This window comes from Gavia stellata, chromosome 10, assembly GCF_030936135.1.
Source record: "Gavia stellata isolate bGavSte3 chromosome 10, bGavSte3.hap2, whole genome shotgun sequence".
Lineage (NCBI taxonomy): Eukaryota > Metazoa > Chordata > Aves > Gaviiformes > Gaviidae > Gavia > Gavia stellata.
In genome coordinates, this window is record NC_082603.1 from 7,504,833 (window position 1) to 7,524,317 (window position 19,485).

At 38.2% G+C, this 19,485-nt stretch overlaps 1 protein-coding gene across 2 annotated transcripts in view; it reads right to left on the reverse strand.

Moving 5' to 3' along the window:
• Positions 1–19,485, reverse strand: part of KIFAP3 (kinesin associated protein 3) — a 71,375-nt gene that overhangs the window by 15,243 nt on the left and 36,647 nt on the right. For both annotated transcript variants that reach the window (XM_059821800.1, XM_059821799.1), the window contains 3 exons: positions 18,370–18,455; positions 9,196–9,385; positions 4,778–4,877 (listed from right to left, as the gene is read on the reverse strand). In XM_059821800.1, coding sequence (XP_059677783.1) covers positions 4,778–4,877; positions 9,196–9,385; positions 18,370–18,455 — 376 coding nt within the window. The remainder of the gene's footprint in view (positions 1–4,777; positions 4,878–9,195; positions 9,386–18,369; positions 18,456–19,485) is intronic.

Here is a 19,485-nt window from a genome sequence, read left to right on the forward strand (position 1 = left end):
AAAAGTGGTCTCTTCCCCAAAGGGTAAGAAAAATACTGTGGATATCTCTATTATAAGATATTTAGCCATCACTATTATGTTTGTGTCTTAAGAAAGTAATTAGGCTGTAGAAGGTGATTAAAATTAGACAAATGACCATAGATTCTTGAAGATGTCTTTCAGCTGGTCTTTCTCCCTTGCAGCTCAGACACTAAGCTGTCACCACATTAGCCAAAGGTGAGGGATTTTTTGTTTGCTACAATCATAAAACTTTCACTCTATATTAAGAGTTATCAGAACCAGGAACCTTGAATACACATTTTAATAACAGATGAAAATTTCAAATCTATGCCTAATGCCCATCTGCTTCTGAAAGACAGTAAGATGATTTAAAGCTGGTAATCTAATCACAAAAGCCTTTTCCTAGCCAGTGAAAAAAAAAAAACTGGATACAAGCTGTCAAAACAACCTCCTCAGCCACGTATTTTCTGCTGAATGGAAAACATACCTTACGATCTGTTTGCATTCTGCTCCAAACCTTTGAGGAAAATGAGAGATGCTGTTTATGTATTTTATCACCAATTCTGTGTACATTATATTCTGAAATAATTCTATCTATAGACATCATACACCACAGTACAACTCCACTAAGAATATAGTTCAGAAATAAGAGCTGTAAACTAAAGCTGCAAAACACACAAGATAGATTACCAGAAACAAAGCATTTCTATTTCTAACAATGCCTTGGATCCCTAAAGTCAGGGTGGGAGTATTAGAAAAATGCCAACTTTCCAGGTCTTCACTTATGCGCTGCTTCTCCTTTATGCTGGTAAGTACCAGAAACAACAATTATCCCTGCTTGCTTCAGGATACGTCCAGAATAGAAAGCATGCAAGCAAATCTACAAACTGAATTTAGGGCTAGACACTTTTACAGTTCACTTCAAAAGTTGTTCTGTACTTCATGATGCAGGAATTGATCATGCAAGGTAGCATTCTCAACTCTTGACAGTAGTCAGTACTCTAGGTTTCAAAGGAAAGTCCAAGAAACCCTGTGAAGGGAAGACAATGTCTTTGAAAAATGCAGTCCCTAAAATACTCCACCTAATTTGCCAGATCTATAGATGTTCTTACTGCTAATACTCATGTTTCCCTCTTAAAAAATTATGGGGGGAAACTCCACTATGTGCTAACCAGTGAGTGCAACTGCCTATAAATACCTTAACATTTTAAACTCTTGTTTTACTCTTGACTTCAAAATAGGATTTCCCTACCTGCCTAACACTGTGCAGCAGGTCTAGGTATGCAGGTCCAGTGTCTCCTGGGACTCCACAGGAGATGGTTGTGATATCCCTGCTGGGTTACAGGAAAGTCAACCACTTCATCAATTGCACATCTGGATATGGCCACTGCTCCAATTCCCCTGAATCTTCCTGAATGTAACATGGTGGAACTGCAATGGCAGAGGCTGCCCCAGACCTCTGCTAGAACTAGCATCCTACAACCACGGAAGCACATGGTTTTCACTATCTGCTCCAATGCAGTAGAACTGGTATAACAATCCGTGGCAGCTGGTATGGGCTGAGCTTCCTTGCACAAGTATTCTTAAATATTGATTACGGTGAAAATCGTCAAGGCAACTTGAGTTTGGTTGCAGTCCTTGAAAACCTCTCCTCATACACCCGTTTCTTTGGCTCCAAGAAATGAGGCTGGTGATCAGAACACACTTAAGCTCTGGTAATGCACTGGGGGCACCAACACTAGTTCAACACTAGCTCAGCTTCTCAGTGACATTCAGGCACTAAAAAGGTCCCTTTTTAGGCACCTTTCAGCTGACTTGTTAGGCTCTCCTGGAGGCAAAGGGAAGTCCTGATCCAGTCTGAGCATGTTGCAAGGAGAGGAAATAACCTCAGATAAATTAAAGAGGTAACAGATCCTAAGTCTTCCTCATAGGAATGCAGGAAGGAGAAGAAAGGATTAGATTATTCAAAGTTGAGTAGCAAGAAGTCAGCTCATGGTTGTCACCTACCTCAAATTTCACAAGGTGGTCTTAAATGACGGAAAAGACTCCTTCAGAACTCACTCCATTACTTAGCAACCAACCGTTTCTATCACAGAATTAAAAAGACTAATATAGAAGGCCAAGACCAGAAGACACAAGCACAACAAATAAATGTATAACAAATTAAAAAAAGTGTAACAAATGAAAAGACCAAAAAATATGCATCTACTCATTATTAGACCATCTCTTTGACCTCTCAAAAATGTTACTATTAACTGACTTGCTAGTTGTCTATGCAAATCATAACTCAGCTTTCTTTAAAAAAGTTTCTGAAAACATATTCAAATATTAATACTAGAAAAATGAACCATTTTTATAACAAAAATCTTGATTTATTAAAAGCTGGAACTGGTTAAAAATAAATCCTTGACATAAGGTTCTTGTTAGCTTTAAACTGTAAGTATAAAAATACCCTAGAATTATGTTTTGGTATGGATGAAATGTACACTATATAACACATAAAAAGAGCCTTGACTTGCTGCTATTATTTTTAATTAGGCTCTCTAGCACGTATGGTTTTACCTTCCAACACCAATTCAAATTTGGGAAAAGGGAGGGTTTGACTCTCCAAACTCATGGGACTGGCAATTCCATGGCTCATGCCTTGGAGCACTAATGCATTTTACATTAGCTCTAAGCATCAGGAAATCCTGGCTTCTGGCGCCAAGAAGTTCAAAACGATAATGACACACATCTGAAAACTAGGATTCGCCGTTCGACTGCCAGTATCTATTCTATCAAACAATTCAGTCCTGCTCTGTTACAAATAAGAGAGAACATTTTCAGCAGTCCACACTGTTTCCAATTAGACTATGTGTCTGCACTGCAGATAAATCCGTGGAGCAATCATATTGAAAAAAGTTTTCCTAGAAAATAGGATTCTAATGAGAAATCTGAATATTTACAGAGGCTATCATCAACGGGCAATTATCAAGTTTGTCAGTGGCTAAACTGCAGTTTTTCTGTTTTCTTTCTTGAGGTGAACCTCCAAAATGCCTTGAGACATGACAAGAAAATTCTACAAATTTAACTAGGTATACAACAGATGTATTTTGCTACTCATTTTAGTTGGAATATAATCAGATTAAAAAGCAGCTTACTAATGTAGGTCCCTGATAAGGGATTGACATTTCAGGTTGAGTGATCTACTTCAACTTTTACCTAAGGACACTCAAGATTTCCTCCTCCCCCCCCCCCCCCCCCCGATGAAAGCTTTCTGGCAAAACAAGAGCATCTTGACTGGGGCTGTATCTAGGTTTATTGGAAACAAAGGAGTCTGAAAGCTTCACCCTACACACCTTCCCCCCCACCTCCAGGGGGGGCATGAAGACTGTTGGGACCACACACCCATACAATGTTCTGGTTAATACAGAAATCTGTTATCTCCTGGGTTATGTACTGTTTTAAAGTTGAAAATGGTAAGTCGCATAGTAAGAGTCCAAGAGTAGCATATAGCTCATACTCAATTTCTTTATCACCTGCATGCTCTGAAACAAAGTTGCATATTTAGAAACAATCAGCACCACTATCTCCTTCCCAAATGTAGGCTCTGCACAAAGGCTTACACACTAGTCCAAACTTGATCCTTCCAGAGTACAAACACCCCCTTTTTCCAAGAGGATCCATCTCTTAAGTCCTACTTTTTTGCTGATTTGAGCATTTCAGTTATTTTAATTTGTTCTTAAAAATGTAACCACCATTCCACTTGTACCGAATGTTCAGCTTTCTGGTGCATCACAGGTAGAATAAAGAAACAAGTGTAACCACCCACTGCCCTTGAACAATTACAAGAAGCCAAAGTAAGGGAGAAAAATCTTTTTTGCTCCAGCAGTACATACTGTGAATTACTCATATTTTACAAATGGTGACTAAAGTTGTAAGTGGTGAAAATAACATTCTTCCTTTGGAAAGAAACAACTTCAACCACAGGGCTGGGCATGTACAGATAGCATCCTGTTAAAGTGAGTTCTGTACCTTGACTGTAAAGTGTTTGAAATATTTCCTGCTAATGAGTGCATATAATTCATGCTCTATAAAAGAGATTTCCTGAACGCTACAGGATCTATGAAGATTTCATTCTTTGAAATTAGTCTTTCCTATTTTGAACTTGTGGGAGAAGTCTACTCAGAAATTCAAACTGGAACAGCTTGCTAACATTCAAAGAAGGAGAGGTCATTGACCAGAGAGGGAATTCAGAGAAACATCTCCCAGAAGTCAAACTGACATCTTTTGCTCATCTAGCAAATTTTCAAAGTAAGTGTCAATCACTAATGTAACTGAGAATACCTCGGGAAGACTCAGGTTAAGGGAAAAAAAAAAAAACAAAACAAAACAAACCCATAGAAATAGTTTTGGCAGCTGAGAAACTTATTTTTAACCATTTAAGAATATTGTAAACGAAAGTCTTCTAGGTAATCAGCATCTCAAGCCTCTCTTTAGATATTTCCCAACAACGTCTGAAGAGTATTTGAGTAATTGTCATAACATGTAGTTAGTTGTGTGTTCTAGTTTTACTTTTCTAGTCTACAGCTTTTGGAAAGCTATGATGTATTACAACATGTATGTTAATGTTAAAAGAAACATGTAATTCAGCAGACAGACTAGAACTGCTTTTTCAGTGTAAACCATTCCCACTGCTATGATAGCAAAAATTGTTAAATACCACAAATGAAGCACTATAAAGAAACTTGAATAGCCATTGTTGGATTATATGCATTGTTTACAAACAGCAATTTACCTGCTAGAGAAGGGATGCTGCCCAACGAGGTCTCCATTCTGAAGATGGTAATCACTGAAGAAATCTGGACTCACCGCTCCATCGGGGGCTATTAGGCCATCTATAAAAACAAAAAAGATACAGTGACTGTACAAAGGAGCATGACTTCAGGGCAAGCGGGCAACACCACCTGTGCTGGTTTGTCTTAGGAATTCACTAGCAACTTGCAATATTTCTGGGAGGAATGTCAAGCAACAATAATACTGAAAAACAGCAACTTCAATTACAAAAACACCTTACTGGGACTCCAAGTAGCTCAGCCTACTGCCCTGAAAAAAGCTGTACCTAAGAAATATTCTCTTACCCCTTCTTCCTCAGACCTGTAAAGGTTGTATCAAGACCCATCTTGTCTGCCCTATGATGAAAGTGAGAAGGGTCAAACATTAATCTGGGCCAGCAGCATAGAAGTAGAAAAGCAGCAAAGGTCTTAATTGTTCAGACTCTACCATTCACCACTGTATCTGTTAAAACTGGTTAAGAAAAACAGGAAAGCACTTTCAAACCTATTTCTTTCATCTCCCCTGTATTTTAGTGTCTTCTAGCTATTTCCTGAAAGGGTGGTCTTTTCACATAATATCCTCTCAGGAACATAGGTTACAGTTTTCTTTTGCTTCCTGTATATTAAAACACTGACATATGAAGATGCAGACATTGGTAAAGCCAGTAGTATTCCTTAAAGGCTTCACAGTCTCTGCTTGCTTTATAAGGAAGAGAAGAAAATCAGGGGCTAACATTTTCCCTCTGCTACATCAGTGTAAATCTAGTGTCTTTGAAGTAAAGTCAGTGAACTGACCCCAGCTGAATAAAAGCCCAGCTTAACTCTTTCCTGTTCCCATTCACAAAACACATTTCTTGTTAATATTAAAAGGGCACCGTTCTTACTTGGTAATTAGTATTAGGTTCTAAGCAGATAAAACAAGCTATTTCATTAAAACAGACCCTACATCAGTTTGTCTCCATTACTGTATGAAAACGATCCCAGACTTGCCATGCAGAAAGCATCCCAATAAAAACAGGGCAGAAACAGGTACATTCAGACTGATACTTTAATAGTTTAACAGAGGGGAGAGAGAGATTCCTAATGACTAGGAAGTTACAAATGCCATTCCACTTTAAAGAAAGAGAGATAAGATCCAGGGAGTCACAGGCCACTTAGCTTAACCTCTGTGGTTTCAAAACTACTAAAACTGCCTGTGCAGGAAGCAGCGGAAAGTTACTTACAGACACAAGGGCTTAAAGATGATGACTCAGGCATTCAAACAAATCTCCCTGTGCTTTATGAATTTACCTGATGTTTTTTGAAGATAATATAGTGACAAATGATAAAAGGAATAGAATTGACACATCTAGATTTCTAACAGACATTTGATGAGGTGCTACAGAGATTCATTTAGAAGATAATACCTCATGGGAAAGTGACTGAACACAAGAGACTGTAAATGAAAAATGCTAGCCATGATCAGACTACATTTTAGTAGTGTAAGATAGCTGTACATGCCTATATTCTAATTGTGTACATGTGTATACGGTATGTGAAAGAGTATTACTTGACAAGCAAATAATCTGGCACAGATCGATATTACTGTCTTTCAGCGTGTTCAGCAAGACATGAGTGCCCCGTGATACCATATGGATGTAAAATGACCAAAGAAGAGGAAAGAAAGTTGAAATGACTGTTATTAACACTTGTGCCACGTTTTTGTATCTCACCACCTATTCTGTACTTTTCATAGAAAAGAAATGAGGGGGAACATTAGTACTTTTATACCTGCAGCACTTTGGATCAAAACCAATCAATTTAAGTGACTATGTATTTTAAACAGTCAGGTCTGGTTAAAACTTATTTGAAAGCAGAAAGACTTAAAAATAACATCTATCTTTATATTAATAAAGAAAGGACTACATTTTAACTCTGAGGCTAGAGCTACCACTACTTTAAGTGTCTTCAATCAAGAGTGCTAACATTCAAACCATAACACTCAGAGTTATGGCTCACATGAATTTATAGGAAAATGAAAGCACATGGATAGCATCAGCTGCATATAATATGATTACAGAGTTAAGGACATATGTTGTTATGTACATTTCAACATAAATTAGGGTTATGTGCTTTCAGAGCAAGAGAGACACCGAGCTCATGAAGGTAACTTCAGAGATTCTACCAAGTTTTTCACGTAGGTTTAAATTACTATGCAAGAGAGATGTTGGTATATCATCGCAATAGGGAACTCATCTTGCCATCAGAGAACTCAAGAACTATTATGGCTGAGGGGGGACTTGTATTGAGCATCAGCCATCAGTGAAGGTCATTTCTAAAATGATCAAACTGAAATACAAGCATTTAATTTCTGACTGCACAAAGATTTGTATTTTTGTTATTTTATTGACTAAATAATGCTTTGTCCTTTGGAAATCCAAATACATACTCCAATTGGAACAATAAGCCGTAGCCTTTTCAAAGGAATATAATGTCCCCTCCGGCCACATCTCAAAAGTATAAATCTAGCAGACTTCAGAAGCACACCATTACTGGCACTTGTCAGAAGGAAACTGTGAAGTGAATCTGTATTTTGAATATAATCACCTACTGTTATACCTTTAAAAACAAAGGCACTTCTCAAACATCTGCAGAACATATCATTGGAAATCTTCCTCTCCTTCCCGGTCAAATATCAATTCCAACACAAAAATCTTTGTTCAAATAACAATAAGCCTGTAACATAAATGATTAAAAGCCAGGAAATGCAGTGTTACTGGTATCTCTCCATCTCTAGCTCACACTATTGGGAAAAGAAACGGCCCTATGAGATAAGCAAAGGGTTATTATTAAGACATGTAAAGGGGAGACTACAACAGGCATGCTGGCACATCTTTAACTTAGGAAGCCCAAAAGAGACTTGATGTAATAAAAGACCCTGGTACCATAAAACACATGGCTCACACTATTAACTTTGTAGGTCTCATAGAGCAAGATAAAGCTACAGGATTCAAAAGGGAAAAACATACCTCTAAAAAGGCAAGTTGCTATGGCTGACATACGTAATCAAAAGTAGAAGAAAAAGAATCCTTAGGTTCTGATACCCTTTGAGAATAATTTTTCAAATGCTACTGAGAACTTGCACAGTTATTTTCTCACAGCAGCTACAAGTAAGGCTTATGGGTTTTAGTGGTTTTGTTTTTCTTATTACTATTCCTGCAAATTCATCCAAAGTCATAGAGTTTTGTGACTCATGCTTCATAGCAAAGGACTGGACACTTATGTGGAAAATAAAAAACCACAGACTCAAACCCAGCGATTAAAAAAAATCCACACGCATACAGTCATCCAGCAGTTTGAAAAGGATATAAAACCACAAGTTCAAGAGCATAAGCCAATTCCTAGTTATGAAAAGTTATGAAGACATTTATCCGGTGGGCAAATTATTTCATGATTGTCTCCCGCAGAGTTTTTTGAACCTTTCTCTGAAACAGCTGGCAATATTGGACTAGATACATCAGTGTCTTAATACAGTATGACAACTTCTATTTTCTTAGTAATTACAAAATCTTTACAGAAGGAGATACAGTGCAGATTCCACTTGAGATGCCCAGAACTGTGCCATTATGCATTACTAATAGGATTCAACAAAATCATGAGAAATGTCTTTTTTCTTTAGAAAATGTATTAGGGTTAATCTCAAATCAGAACATGACTATAAGAATAATTTTGGGGTTTTTTTAACTAACTACTTCAAATTGTCAAGTAATAACATTCTTCATATGAGGAACGAAAAAAAAGTATTTACAGAAGATACACACATGCTTCCCTAGATATACCACAGAAAAAAATTATACAAACAGATTAGCTGATAGTCACAGAATGACTGCCCCTGCTAATAAACCTACAAGTTTGATGTGGCCTAACTGAAGTCTTTCATCAAGATCTGCAATAAAGATTCCATTACAGAACTAACACATGAGGTAGAACAAAATGCAGCATCAAATCCCATAGCTATGAATTTAACAGGGATGAGAAAATGTTTGTGTGTGCTTCGCAAACAAGCTATGGACACAAGAAATAGATGTGAAGAACAAGGCTGGGCCACCTTTATTCAAATCCGTTGTCATGGTCCATTAGCTCTGAGATAGGTCTACTCATATTTCTGAAGACATGTAACACTTCATAAGATCACGGATATACAGTACTCAATCCATCATTAACATCCTAAGGACAAGCCCATCCCTGGCTAGCATGCATCAGTGCTGCTCCCAGGGACACAAAAGGGTAAGTATCCCGCTGGTTTGAGTCAGTGGATTCTCTCTACAGTCCCAGGTCAAGCTCCTGTTCCAAACACAGAAGGAGCAATCCCAGTCCTGAATACTAATATATGCTGCCTTACCTGCATTGTAGTAGAGGTCAGGTCTTTCCAGAATATCCCCTTCATGGATGTAGGGTTCAATACGATCATCACCATACAGATACTGCTCGCTGTCATCCATCTGCCGACTCTCTACCATCTCCAGCCACTGGGAGTTGTGCCATCGAAATTTCTCGCTCTGGATTTTTTTAGCCCATTCCTCATCATATTCCTGTTAAAAATCACCACAAGGTATCTTAGGATGAGGTATGGACAAAGCCGTTTGGTTTAACAGGAAATGGCAGAGGAATTTAACGTCAGCAAAAGATGTAATTTTCAGGGCTCAGTGACTTAAATGCTCTATTCAGTTTGCAGAGTCCTTTGATCAAACAAGGGAATGATTTTGCAAGCGCTAGGCATTATTCTGTTCTTGCACATGCAGCAGTACAATCTTCCCTTCACAGTTTCTAATTTTATGCCATCCAGAAAGAATTCCTGCTTTGAGCAGGGAAGTTCCATCATCACAGTCTCCTCATTCGGTTTATCAAGAAGAGCCAATTACTGCCAATTTTCAGGGGGATTTCAGTAATTAATTACTAACACTGGCCAAATACCCTGTACATCCTCATTAGATGAGCATTCACTAGGACAGCTAGTTACTAGAAGATACAACAAAAAAAGACTGTGATAAAACCAATAAATCTTTATTTTGTTTCATGAGCTCCAATAGGACAGGATTTAATTTTCCAATTCTTGTCAAATTTTATAACAGCTTTCTATGTTTAATATTGAATACCCACAAAAATGGTTCACAACATTTGTAATAAAGAGGATATGGGAATCCAAGATACAAAACTAAAATCCGAGAGGAACTTCTCCAGAAAGCTGAGGAAAACAGGATATAGGTTCCAGCCACTATGGAAACAAAATGTAGGCATGAAATTTCAATCTGGATTACAGCCTAATTGCACTCAAGTGATCAGGAGCATCAGAAGGAAGTGGCATAGCCTATGGTCACTGCAATCAGCTGTTTAGAAGGCTCTTCTAAACAGACCAGACTATGCGGGCTATTGATTACCACTGAGGAAACAGGGACCTGTGTATAATACTCAGTTTCTCAATATTACTACAGGAAACTCATCAACATACGAAATCTGCAGATGTTATCAATTTGGGAAGATTCATAAATAACACACCATGGCTAGTACTTTTTTAATCAAAGGATTGTGAACAAGAATAACATTCATAACCAAAGTGTTTCTACTTGTAGGAAGAAGTATCTTTGTAAAACAGGTCCCACTTCACTGTCTTCTAATCTAACTACAAAGGAGAGAAAAATTGAAAATCATTTCTTAACCTCATGTTGGTTAACACATGATCTAGACAGACTTTCTGTGGAGTTCTAGCTGGCGTAGTTAAAGGTTTTTAAAATCTGTTTTACTTAGCCCTGAAGGGGATGAAGAGCATTCACACAATTAGCGACAACGCCTTGGCTGCAGAAGTGGTAGTTTCTTAAACTGCTCCAGCTAGACATGCAAAAGTAGATCTGTCTATAACCGGAGATCAAAAAATAGCAGTGAAGACAGAATAAGTTGGCTTAGTAGCTCAGGTTAAACTTCTGAAACCCCTATAGACTGAACTTGAGCTTTTAAACTGACTTAATATTCAACCTACCTTGTCTTCACTGCTATTAACCTGACATAGGTAACGCACTCTCTAGCCTGTGCCTTTTCCACCCTTCTGACTTGTCAGTAACACAAAAACCAGCTGGCCCTGTCATTCTGGCAAAGGCTTCTCTGACATTGCTAATGAGTATCTAAAGCATCCAAGATTTCATGGGGAATCATGTCACATTGTGCAACCACAAACCCTTATTCTATGGCAGTGGGCTTTTAAACTTTGTTTTACTTGGAGAAATGGCAAGCTTGTTCCTGTTGGCTTAAAGCAGAATCTAAACTCCTTCTTGACAAGACATCCACGCAAGTACCTGCAGATTTGGGGCTCTGATCAGTCTGTCCCATTATTCTAAATTTCTCCAATTCCACCTCTGATCAACACTAATTATTAAACCTTTCTAATTCCCCTCCGCACCATCCTGGCACACAAGCGGTCCTGTTCAAAACCTGGTCTCCTGCATAACTTCCATACACAGAGCAGGTATCACCTGTGGGATCTATAGATATTCTCAGTGCCTAGTGGCATCAAGCAAAATTCCAGGTTTCTGTCAGCCATACAGTAATGCAGCAACCTTAGCGAGGGAAAAAGAAAAAACAAAACAAAACACCCAAAAAGCCAAAACCCAACAATCGCACACCTATGACTCATACTGTTTGGAAAAAGAACATCTCATGCTATTTCTGCCTCTTGATCTTTTCCCCCACTTCTACTCTTGATTAAAAGGAAAGGCTGGAAATAACAGTGCAAAACAAGAGTTTCTCTGGAAAAAAGCAAGCTCATCACAGATTCATAAAATGACCCATAAAAAAAATGAAAGGACAAGACTTCCAATGACATCTGACCAGCATCTTGGAAACATCTCCTTTGCTGCATCTGCCAGAGCTAAACTGTGGGCTATCTATTATGTCAGCCTCTAGCAGTTGTGAATTACTTACAAGCTTTAGAGAAACACCTTGTAACTGCCAGAAATCATACTGCAGTCTTAAGAAAAACTATTCCCAGAAATCATGATTGCAAAGAAGTGGGGGAAAATAAACAAATTTAACAAACAGCAAATCAGACTAATCTGTGGGAAAGCTGAGTCCCTTTTACATTACCTTGTTTACCTTTAAAAGTTCTCAAAAGCAGAAAGGCCAGCAGCTAAATCACCTAATTCACATTTACCATAAATGCACTTTGAAACCATTTTAATCATCCCAAAGTTACAATCCCTAATGAATCCCACTTGCCCGACATCGCTGTTCCATTCCACACCACTGCCTGAACATGCTGAACATCTGTCACAAGCAGACATGAACTTCTTATATCCTTTTTAAAAAAAAAAATCAGTTAACATTTCTCAGATCCTAACTGATTTTTTCTTTAGACAATGACAACAGGGCAGAATATTCTTATGTATCCTATACTTCTCATCCTATATTAAGAGGCTTAAAACTCCTGGGTATTTTACCTCAATCATCCATCTAAATTTTGGAAAACAGGATTAGCAACTGAATGGCAAATTAGCAGCTGTAAGATTGAGTGTATCTGCACATTACCTAAAAATCACAAGTTATCTGCTCAAGCAGTTTGGCTACTTTGTTACGTTTGTACCTTGCATTTCACTATGAACCAGCACAAGAACAAATACCTGACCGCAGCAGAATCAGATCAATGATCAGTTTTGTCAAGAGTTTCATTCTGGCAGCAATCCTAGAATAGGATGATTTGCAATAATCTAGAACAATTTATATAACCTCAGCACAAAAACGTTCATTTCAGTACTGCTAGATCAGGAATACGTCTGTAGATTTTCCACAGAAATGTGCAGAAACACCACTGGGTAAATGATTAATGGAATAACATCAGAATGGAAGAAAAGCTGTAAATGCAGGACTACAGCCAAAAGGCACAAAGAAGCCAAATTAAGGAAGTTTAGAGCAAAACAATTCCCTAAAACACATCAAGTCTTCCAGTAGTTATATTTTGAGCTATTAAAAACCTTTTTTTTTTTAAATTTTGTGTGGGTTTTTTGTTGGGTTTTGTTTTTGTTTTTTAAACACATGAAGCACACCTTCTTTACAAAGGAACTCCTGCAAAAATTAAAGCAGAAAACTAAACATCATGGAGATACAAATACAGCTTTGTGGCCTCCAGTCCTTTTAAATGTTAGGTTACTAGAAAAGCGGCTGGTGGGGGAACGAGAAGGCAGCGGATAGAACATGCCTATTCTCCAACTCCCTGCGCCGCCCCCCCCCCCCCCCCCCTCCAGTATTGCATGTTCAGAAACATAAAAGGAGGAATCCTGAAGGTTGATTTTATTCTCTTTGGAGCTCCCTGACATCACTGGTTTTAACATTCGGTTTCCATAAATCCAAAAGTGTCATAGAAGATGTATGGTTCGACTCTGCGAGGAATGTGCCATCCTTTTTGAAGTTCTACTTCCAACTTTGTTTACTACTGAACCATTGAAATATTATGAAGCGTTAACTGGCCTATTATCAGAGCGTGTCTGTTCCCTATCAGGGGTCCCCTTTGTCACTGGCTTCCGTCACACCTTGTATCTGATTAACACACTATAGGATAACATAGAGCTACACAGATCTGCTTTGTGTTCTCTCACAGCTGATGAAAAACAGATTTTCCTTTTCACTTTAATGTGGTTGCCCTTTAATTGGGTCTGTAATAGGGTTCATTTGATGTGATTCCTCATACTAAACTAGAACTGCTATACAGTAAGTAGAATACTCATTATGTTCAAGGCTGTACTTGGTGATACGTTACATTCTTCATTATTTAACCATCCCCAAAACACACAGTTTACATGAAAGGTTAAATTAACCATTTAGAAAGAAAAGATTTATCTTGTCTAGCTATCCAAAAGTTAGGCATGTCATTTGAACTATGTGCCTCTATAAACCAAGGAGAGAAACAGATGTTATGGATCACCTTCTGCAGGTGTCTACAACACCTACCTTAGGGTAAGTACCACCAGAGGGCAATTCATTCACAGGCCAAAAAAATCCTTCTACCTGTGCTTACACCTGTGCAACCCAAAGTCACTCCTTTGCAATCAGGTTCATCACTAAATATATTCTGATGGGAAGCTAACAGAAACCTGTGACAGTAAACCAATGGCAAGGCAAAGAAAAGAGTAAACATTCATGCCCCCTAAATTTAGGTGCCTACATAAAATGCACACCATCCACCAGGATACCTATACTGTCCATAGGTAAAGAGAGAAATTTTTTCTCCCCCTTTTGGAGGAATGTAAGGTACATCATTGGCAAGCTGTCATGAAAGTAACAGAGATCAGTGGTTTGGCTCACCTTCCTAGTCTTACAACTCCAAAAAGCAAGCACCAACGCTAGCAAGAAATCTGTCCAAGATTGTTTTTCGTCTTCACATAAAACCATCAGGACATGCCTGCCCTATCTAATGCTGCCTGCAGTGTGGTTATTCTTCTAGTCCAGGTAGAGCTTGTCCTGCTGGATGCACACTCTGACACAAAAAAAAGCTACTAGCACCAGAGCAGACTGATTGCAAATTTAACAATGCATTAAGTTGATCAGTGAAAACATGTGTCACCAGTTCCGCCTGCAGCCCCACACCCTAGCTGCTCTTCTGCCCATCTCTCTGTATTCATGATTGTTATGAGGATAACAGGGGAACAGGAGACACCACAGAAAGGGGGAGTCTTGAAAAGTGAAGGGTGAACCTTTTTTCCTGGAGTGACTACAGCACTCTTCACGGAAAGAGGACACCAAGCTGGAGTCAAAGGTTATCTATTTTCAGAGTATGCTGCCTATTCAAATAAAGCCCTTACCAGATCCCTGTGGTCTGCTCTTCCTTGATACTAAGAGAGCTGGCCAACATCTTCCACAGCTGGCCCCAACTCCCAGAGCACTGAGGGTTCACAGCACATTCCTGCTTCTTATGTGAAATTCCAGCATTCCCAACATGGAGGATTTGTGTCAGGGCACTTAGTTAACATGGAAAGATGCAAGCTGTTCATTAACACAGCTTTCCAAATGAGGCAGACATTATTTGGCATTCATTACAAATATTTGGGGCGAAGAACAAGAGATAGAAAAACACCTTAGGCATGAGGCCCTTCCTAAATCATGTGGACAATGCTGTAGCTATCTAGAAGATGTTTTGCTTCTGCAGGAAGCATAATAATCCACTCTTGATCATGAGGAAACATGATGGTACAGCAGGCCTGGATTCAAAGCTGTAAAAACACTGAATAGGAAAATGATGGGAAATCGGGGAGGGGGAAGGCTCTGACTATGCAGTCCAAGGATCTGGTTCTGGTTAATTAAATACCCTTTGAATAAATGAGGAAAATCATTTAACCACCATAAGACTGAGCTAGGAACAGAAAAAGGATGAGGAACCCAAAATATAAATAACCCCCTCAGCTCTTGATAAGATTGGCCGAGGCGAACAGAGTAAAACTATCTTGAGTAAGCTGACATTTCTTTCCGCAAGCTTTGAGTTGCAGGTGTCCAGGCTTCTGAGTCAGAGAAAAGGGAACTTTATTTGCCTGAGACTCCTACACCAGCTGTTGATCCCAGGCTTTCAGCTGAGCCATGCAACTTGTCCCGCTTTAGGTGTACAAGTACACTAAACTAGCTGCTTGGTGTCAAGATTCGGCACATGACAAGACTGAAGTATTCCTAAATTATCAACGCAGACTTTCTTTTCGACAAAAGGGATATCTTGCATCTACTAGTGCAAAGCCAAGACTCCCCAGTACATACTATGCTAAAGAAGCACATCTGTTTCAGTTCATCAATGGCAGAGTCCAGCCAAGCTATATTAAACAAATCATCACTAGTGTAACATTTCCATAATTTCTGTGACAATTACTTTACTACAGAAAGCATATCTCCCCTAAGGCTTATAAGGCATCTGATTTTTCTTCAGTGTTATTTCAATCACAGTATATAGAGCTTATTGACGAGTGAAAGAAGCATTTGTCTCCCTGAGAAAAAATTACTTTCAAATCTCTTTTCTCCAACATCTAGTTTCTGATTTCCATCATCAGAGGAACTAATCCTGTCAGCACATATGGAAAAACAAGACTGAAAACTTAAGTTTTTCTTGTTGTGGATTTAGCTCACATAAGAAGTTTCACCAATCTTAGACACTGTCTGTTCAGACACCTCAGAAGGCACTGGATGTGTAAAATTGCCACACAACCAAACACCTCAGTGTTTACAGGCTGCTTTACCATACCCTCTGAGCTGAACAGCGAAACACCTACCAAGATCTGAGGTTCTGATAACTTACTGTTTTCATATTTTCTCCCATCACCATCTAGAATGTGTTGCCTTTTTTGCCTGTGATTTTTGGTACTGGGAGACAATGTGCAACCAGCTTACAACATCGCTGAGAAAGCAATCAATTAGTGGTTCTCTCTGTCTTCCAGAAAGGAGGGCATATTGTGCTACCCGTTCCCCACAGCAGCATGGTATTAGTTATGGTTTATGCAACTTATAAACCAACAGCTAGGTAATAAAGCTAAAGAGACCTTCTCACAAAGGGAACTCTCCTAACTTACCAGTGAACACCATTCTAAGTGTGGCATTGCTCCACAACCAAAGAAAAAAACGGTTTACCAGCACATAAACTACTCTCAGTATGTGCTTGATATCTTCTTCCCTACCCCCAGTAACAGCAGTACTACATGATTTCCTCCCTTTATTCTTCCTCAAGGCCCTAGAAGTTTTGTCCAGTGCTTCACACAAGTTGAGAAGCTTTTCCCATCCATTATCATAGCACTCCTTATTTACTCACTGGTGGTATAAAGATTACCTCTTAGGAAGAAAAAAAGCCAAGTACATTTTACTCAGATGTTAAAACTGCATATGAAGCTATGTCTTAATGTATTTCTTCTTCTAGATTCTATAAATGTTGCTTAATAATATTACTAACAATTTTTCAGTAACTAGATACTACTATGTACCATGTTGTAAAGCTCCTCCCTATGAACAAATCAACACCTGACACACTTGGAATTTGCACTGGCCCCAAGATAAAACAAGCATTGGAAGCACTCGGATTGCCTGGCCTCACCCAGAAGATAAAAATGTTTCTACTGTTTCCACTGGAGATGTTTCTGGAAATACGTGATCTTGGTAAGCTGAACATAATGCGCATCATAAATAAGTATTAAATGCAAATTCATCTTAGTTGAAATCTTGCCCTTAATGAACATCAATGGCAACTCTCGACATGGAGCACTATTTTCATTCCATACCTCCATGAAGCAAAATGAGAGCCAGATAAAAAGAACTCCAACACAGGAAATGTTATGTCATTTTCCTTCTTTTTTTAGATTTTTTTTTTTAATATTAAACTAGAAGGCATTACTAATGAGCATAACAGAAAAAGACAAAACAGACTATAGTATTGTGCAGCGTAAGTTAGATCTTATGCTATATTAAACCTTGCAGAGAACAAGCTGCAATATGCGTAATTCAACTAAAGAAGAAACTAAGTAGATGATAGGAAAAGCATTAAGAGAACAAGCTGCAATATGCGTAATTCAACTAAAGAAGAAACTAAGTAGATGATAGGAAAAGCATTAAGGTAGTCAAAGACACTGCTCTTGACTCATAGTTAAATTATCTTTGGCTATAAGATTTAATTTCATGATAGCTACTCTATATCCAAAAGGATGTATAGTCTGTACAATCTTAAGACACTACAAAACGCTGAAATTTCTTTTTGTCAATAGAAGTCAATCAAATTAAACAGGCCAGGAGGAATTGTAACAATGAAATGCAACTTAAGTGGAGTAAGTTTCACAATGTCTTTACTTCAATGAGGAATACCATAGAAAATATTAATGCTTCTAGAGTCAAGGATCCCCAGAAGCAGATTATACATGCTGTAAGAGCTGATAAAGCAATAGCACTTCATAATCTAGCATTCTTTCTTATTTCCAAGTTAGCAATTTAATACAAAACAACTGTCCCAAAAGTTTATTGTGATCAATGGATAGTTGGACAAACTAAGTAATGTAGCTGAAGGAAACCTATCCAAGAGTTGAAGACAATATCAAAGAGTTCACAATATCAAAGAGTTCAATATTACACTGACTGTTCCCCCAGCAGAAAACAACCAGCTTCAGGATCGCCGCCCACATTTTCTTTTTGAAACAAATATTGGCATCAGGCGATGTAGAAAAGCTGAATAAAAGCTACTAGGTAACAAAAGCCAGTTCTTTCGAGAACTAAGAAATAATGAAAGCTTGACATACATATATAATGTGATTAATTTAAGTATAAAAGCACTCTTTACAAGTGTTTGTAGCGTAAAGCTAACTGGTAGGAATTTTCGAAGTATATGCGCAGTTTCTGGAAGTTTGGTACACCACCTAGATTAATGATTGTCATTGTCCCATAAAAATTGATCTTTTACCTATGTGATTAGAAAGTTGCACAAGAAAAATATTCTCAATTTGCACGTTATTGTTACTTAGTTGTTTTAGAATTATCTCATGTAAAGAGGTTCTTGAAGGACAGATGATAAAAAAATCAGACGTACCGCTATAATATCCAGAGTGTTGTCACAAACTTTGCGAATCTCAGCATTTTTATCATGCATCAGGTCTATAAGATATGCTGGAGCCTCTGGAAAGAAACTGTTAAGGATAAAAGCTATTTTTTTCCATAGCCCTGGGTTCTTCCAACTGCAAATTTCATTAAGAACTGTAGTCAGGAATTTTCCATCACATGTGAGGTTCAGAAGTTCAGCCGCCTTCCCCCAACCACTTTTTTAAATCACATTTTAGATACCCAAATATTCTTCAAAATTGCTGAAGAAAAATTACATGCCCCTTACAAAGAAAATACATTCTGACCTGTTACAGGAAATTCATGCACCTAACGTGTTAGTCCAAAAGGCATAGAGTCTGTGGAACGGTTTAATCTTTTGAGACTGTTACTTTTGTAATCTTTAGGGAGTTTTCTTGTTTTAAAAAAATGGTTTCCAATGTATTTGTCTCAAAAATACTGAAGATAATCTATTGTGCAAGTGATAGCATTATACTAGTCTTGTTCAATTTGAGTGAGAAAAGTGTTGTTCAAATGTTGGTGCTTTATCATTACAGATATAAAGCGAGATGCAATTTCCTAATTATTTTTTTTTCTTAAAGCTAGCCACCCAGGAGTCCAAAGAGGAGACAAAGAACAACATCCCAAATGGCTTCTCAGATATTCCACAGAGCTTAAAGGAAAAAGGACATTAAGTAGTAGTCCTTGTATTGTTAGCAAGGTAATCACTAATCTGCTATCCCTACAAGGGGTCCGTTCAACCTATTCTTTGTTTCAATAAAATTTAACATTCAGTTAAGGCCCACAAAGGCAGCTAGTGCCTCTTTCCACAGTTGTCGGATCATCTGAATGAGCTCAACATCAGCAGTGATTGAAAGAATAAGTAGTAGAGACTGACTAAGAGTTAAAAGTACCATACAAAAAAAATGAACAGATCCATGACATGAGGAAACTGAAGAACAGATTCAGTATCAACAGACAGGTGAAAAAAGGAGAAGGAGGAAAGCCAGGAACAGAAATCGAAGTCTCTACAGTGGGAAGAAGATGGGAGACTTATGCCAAACATAAAATTTAAAGAAAAATTAGGTGGACGACAAATACAGAGCAG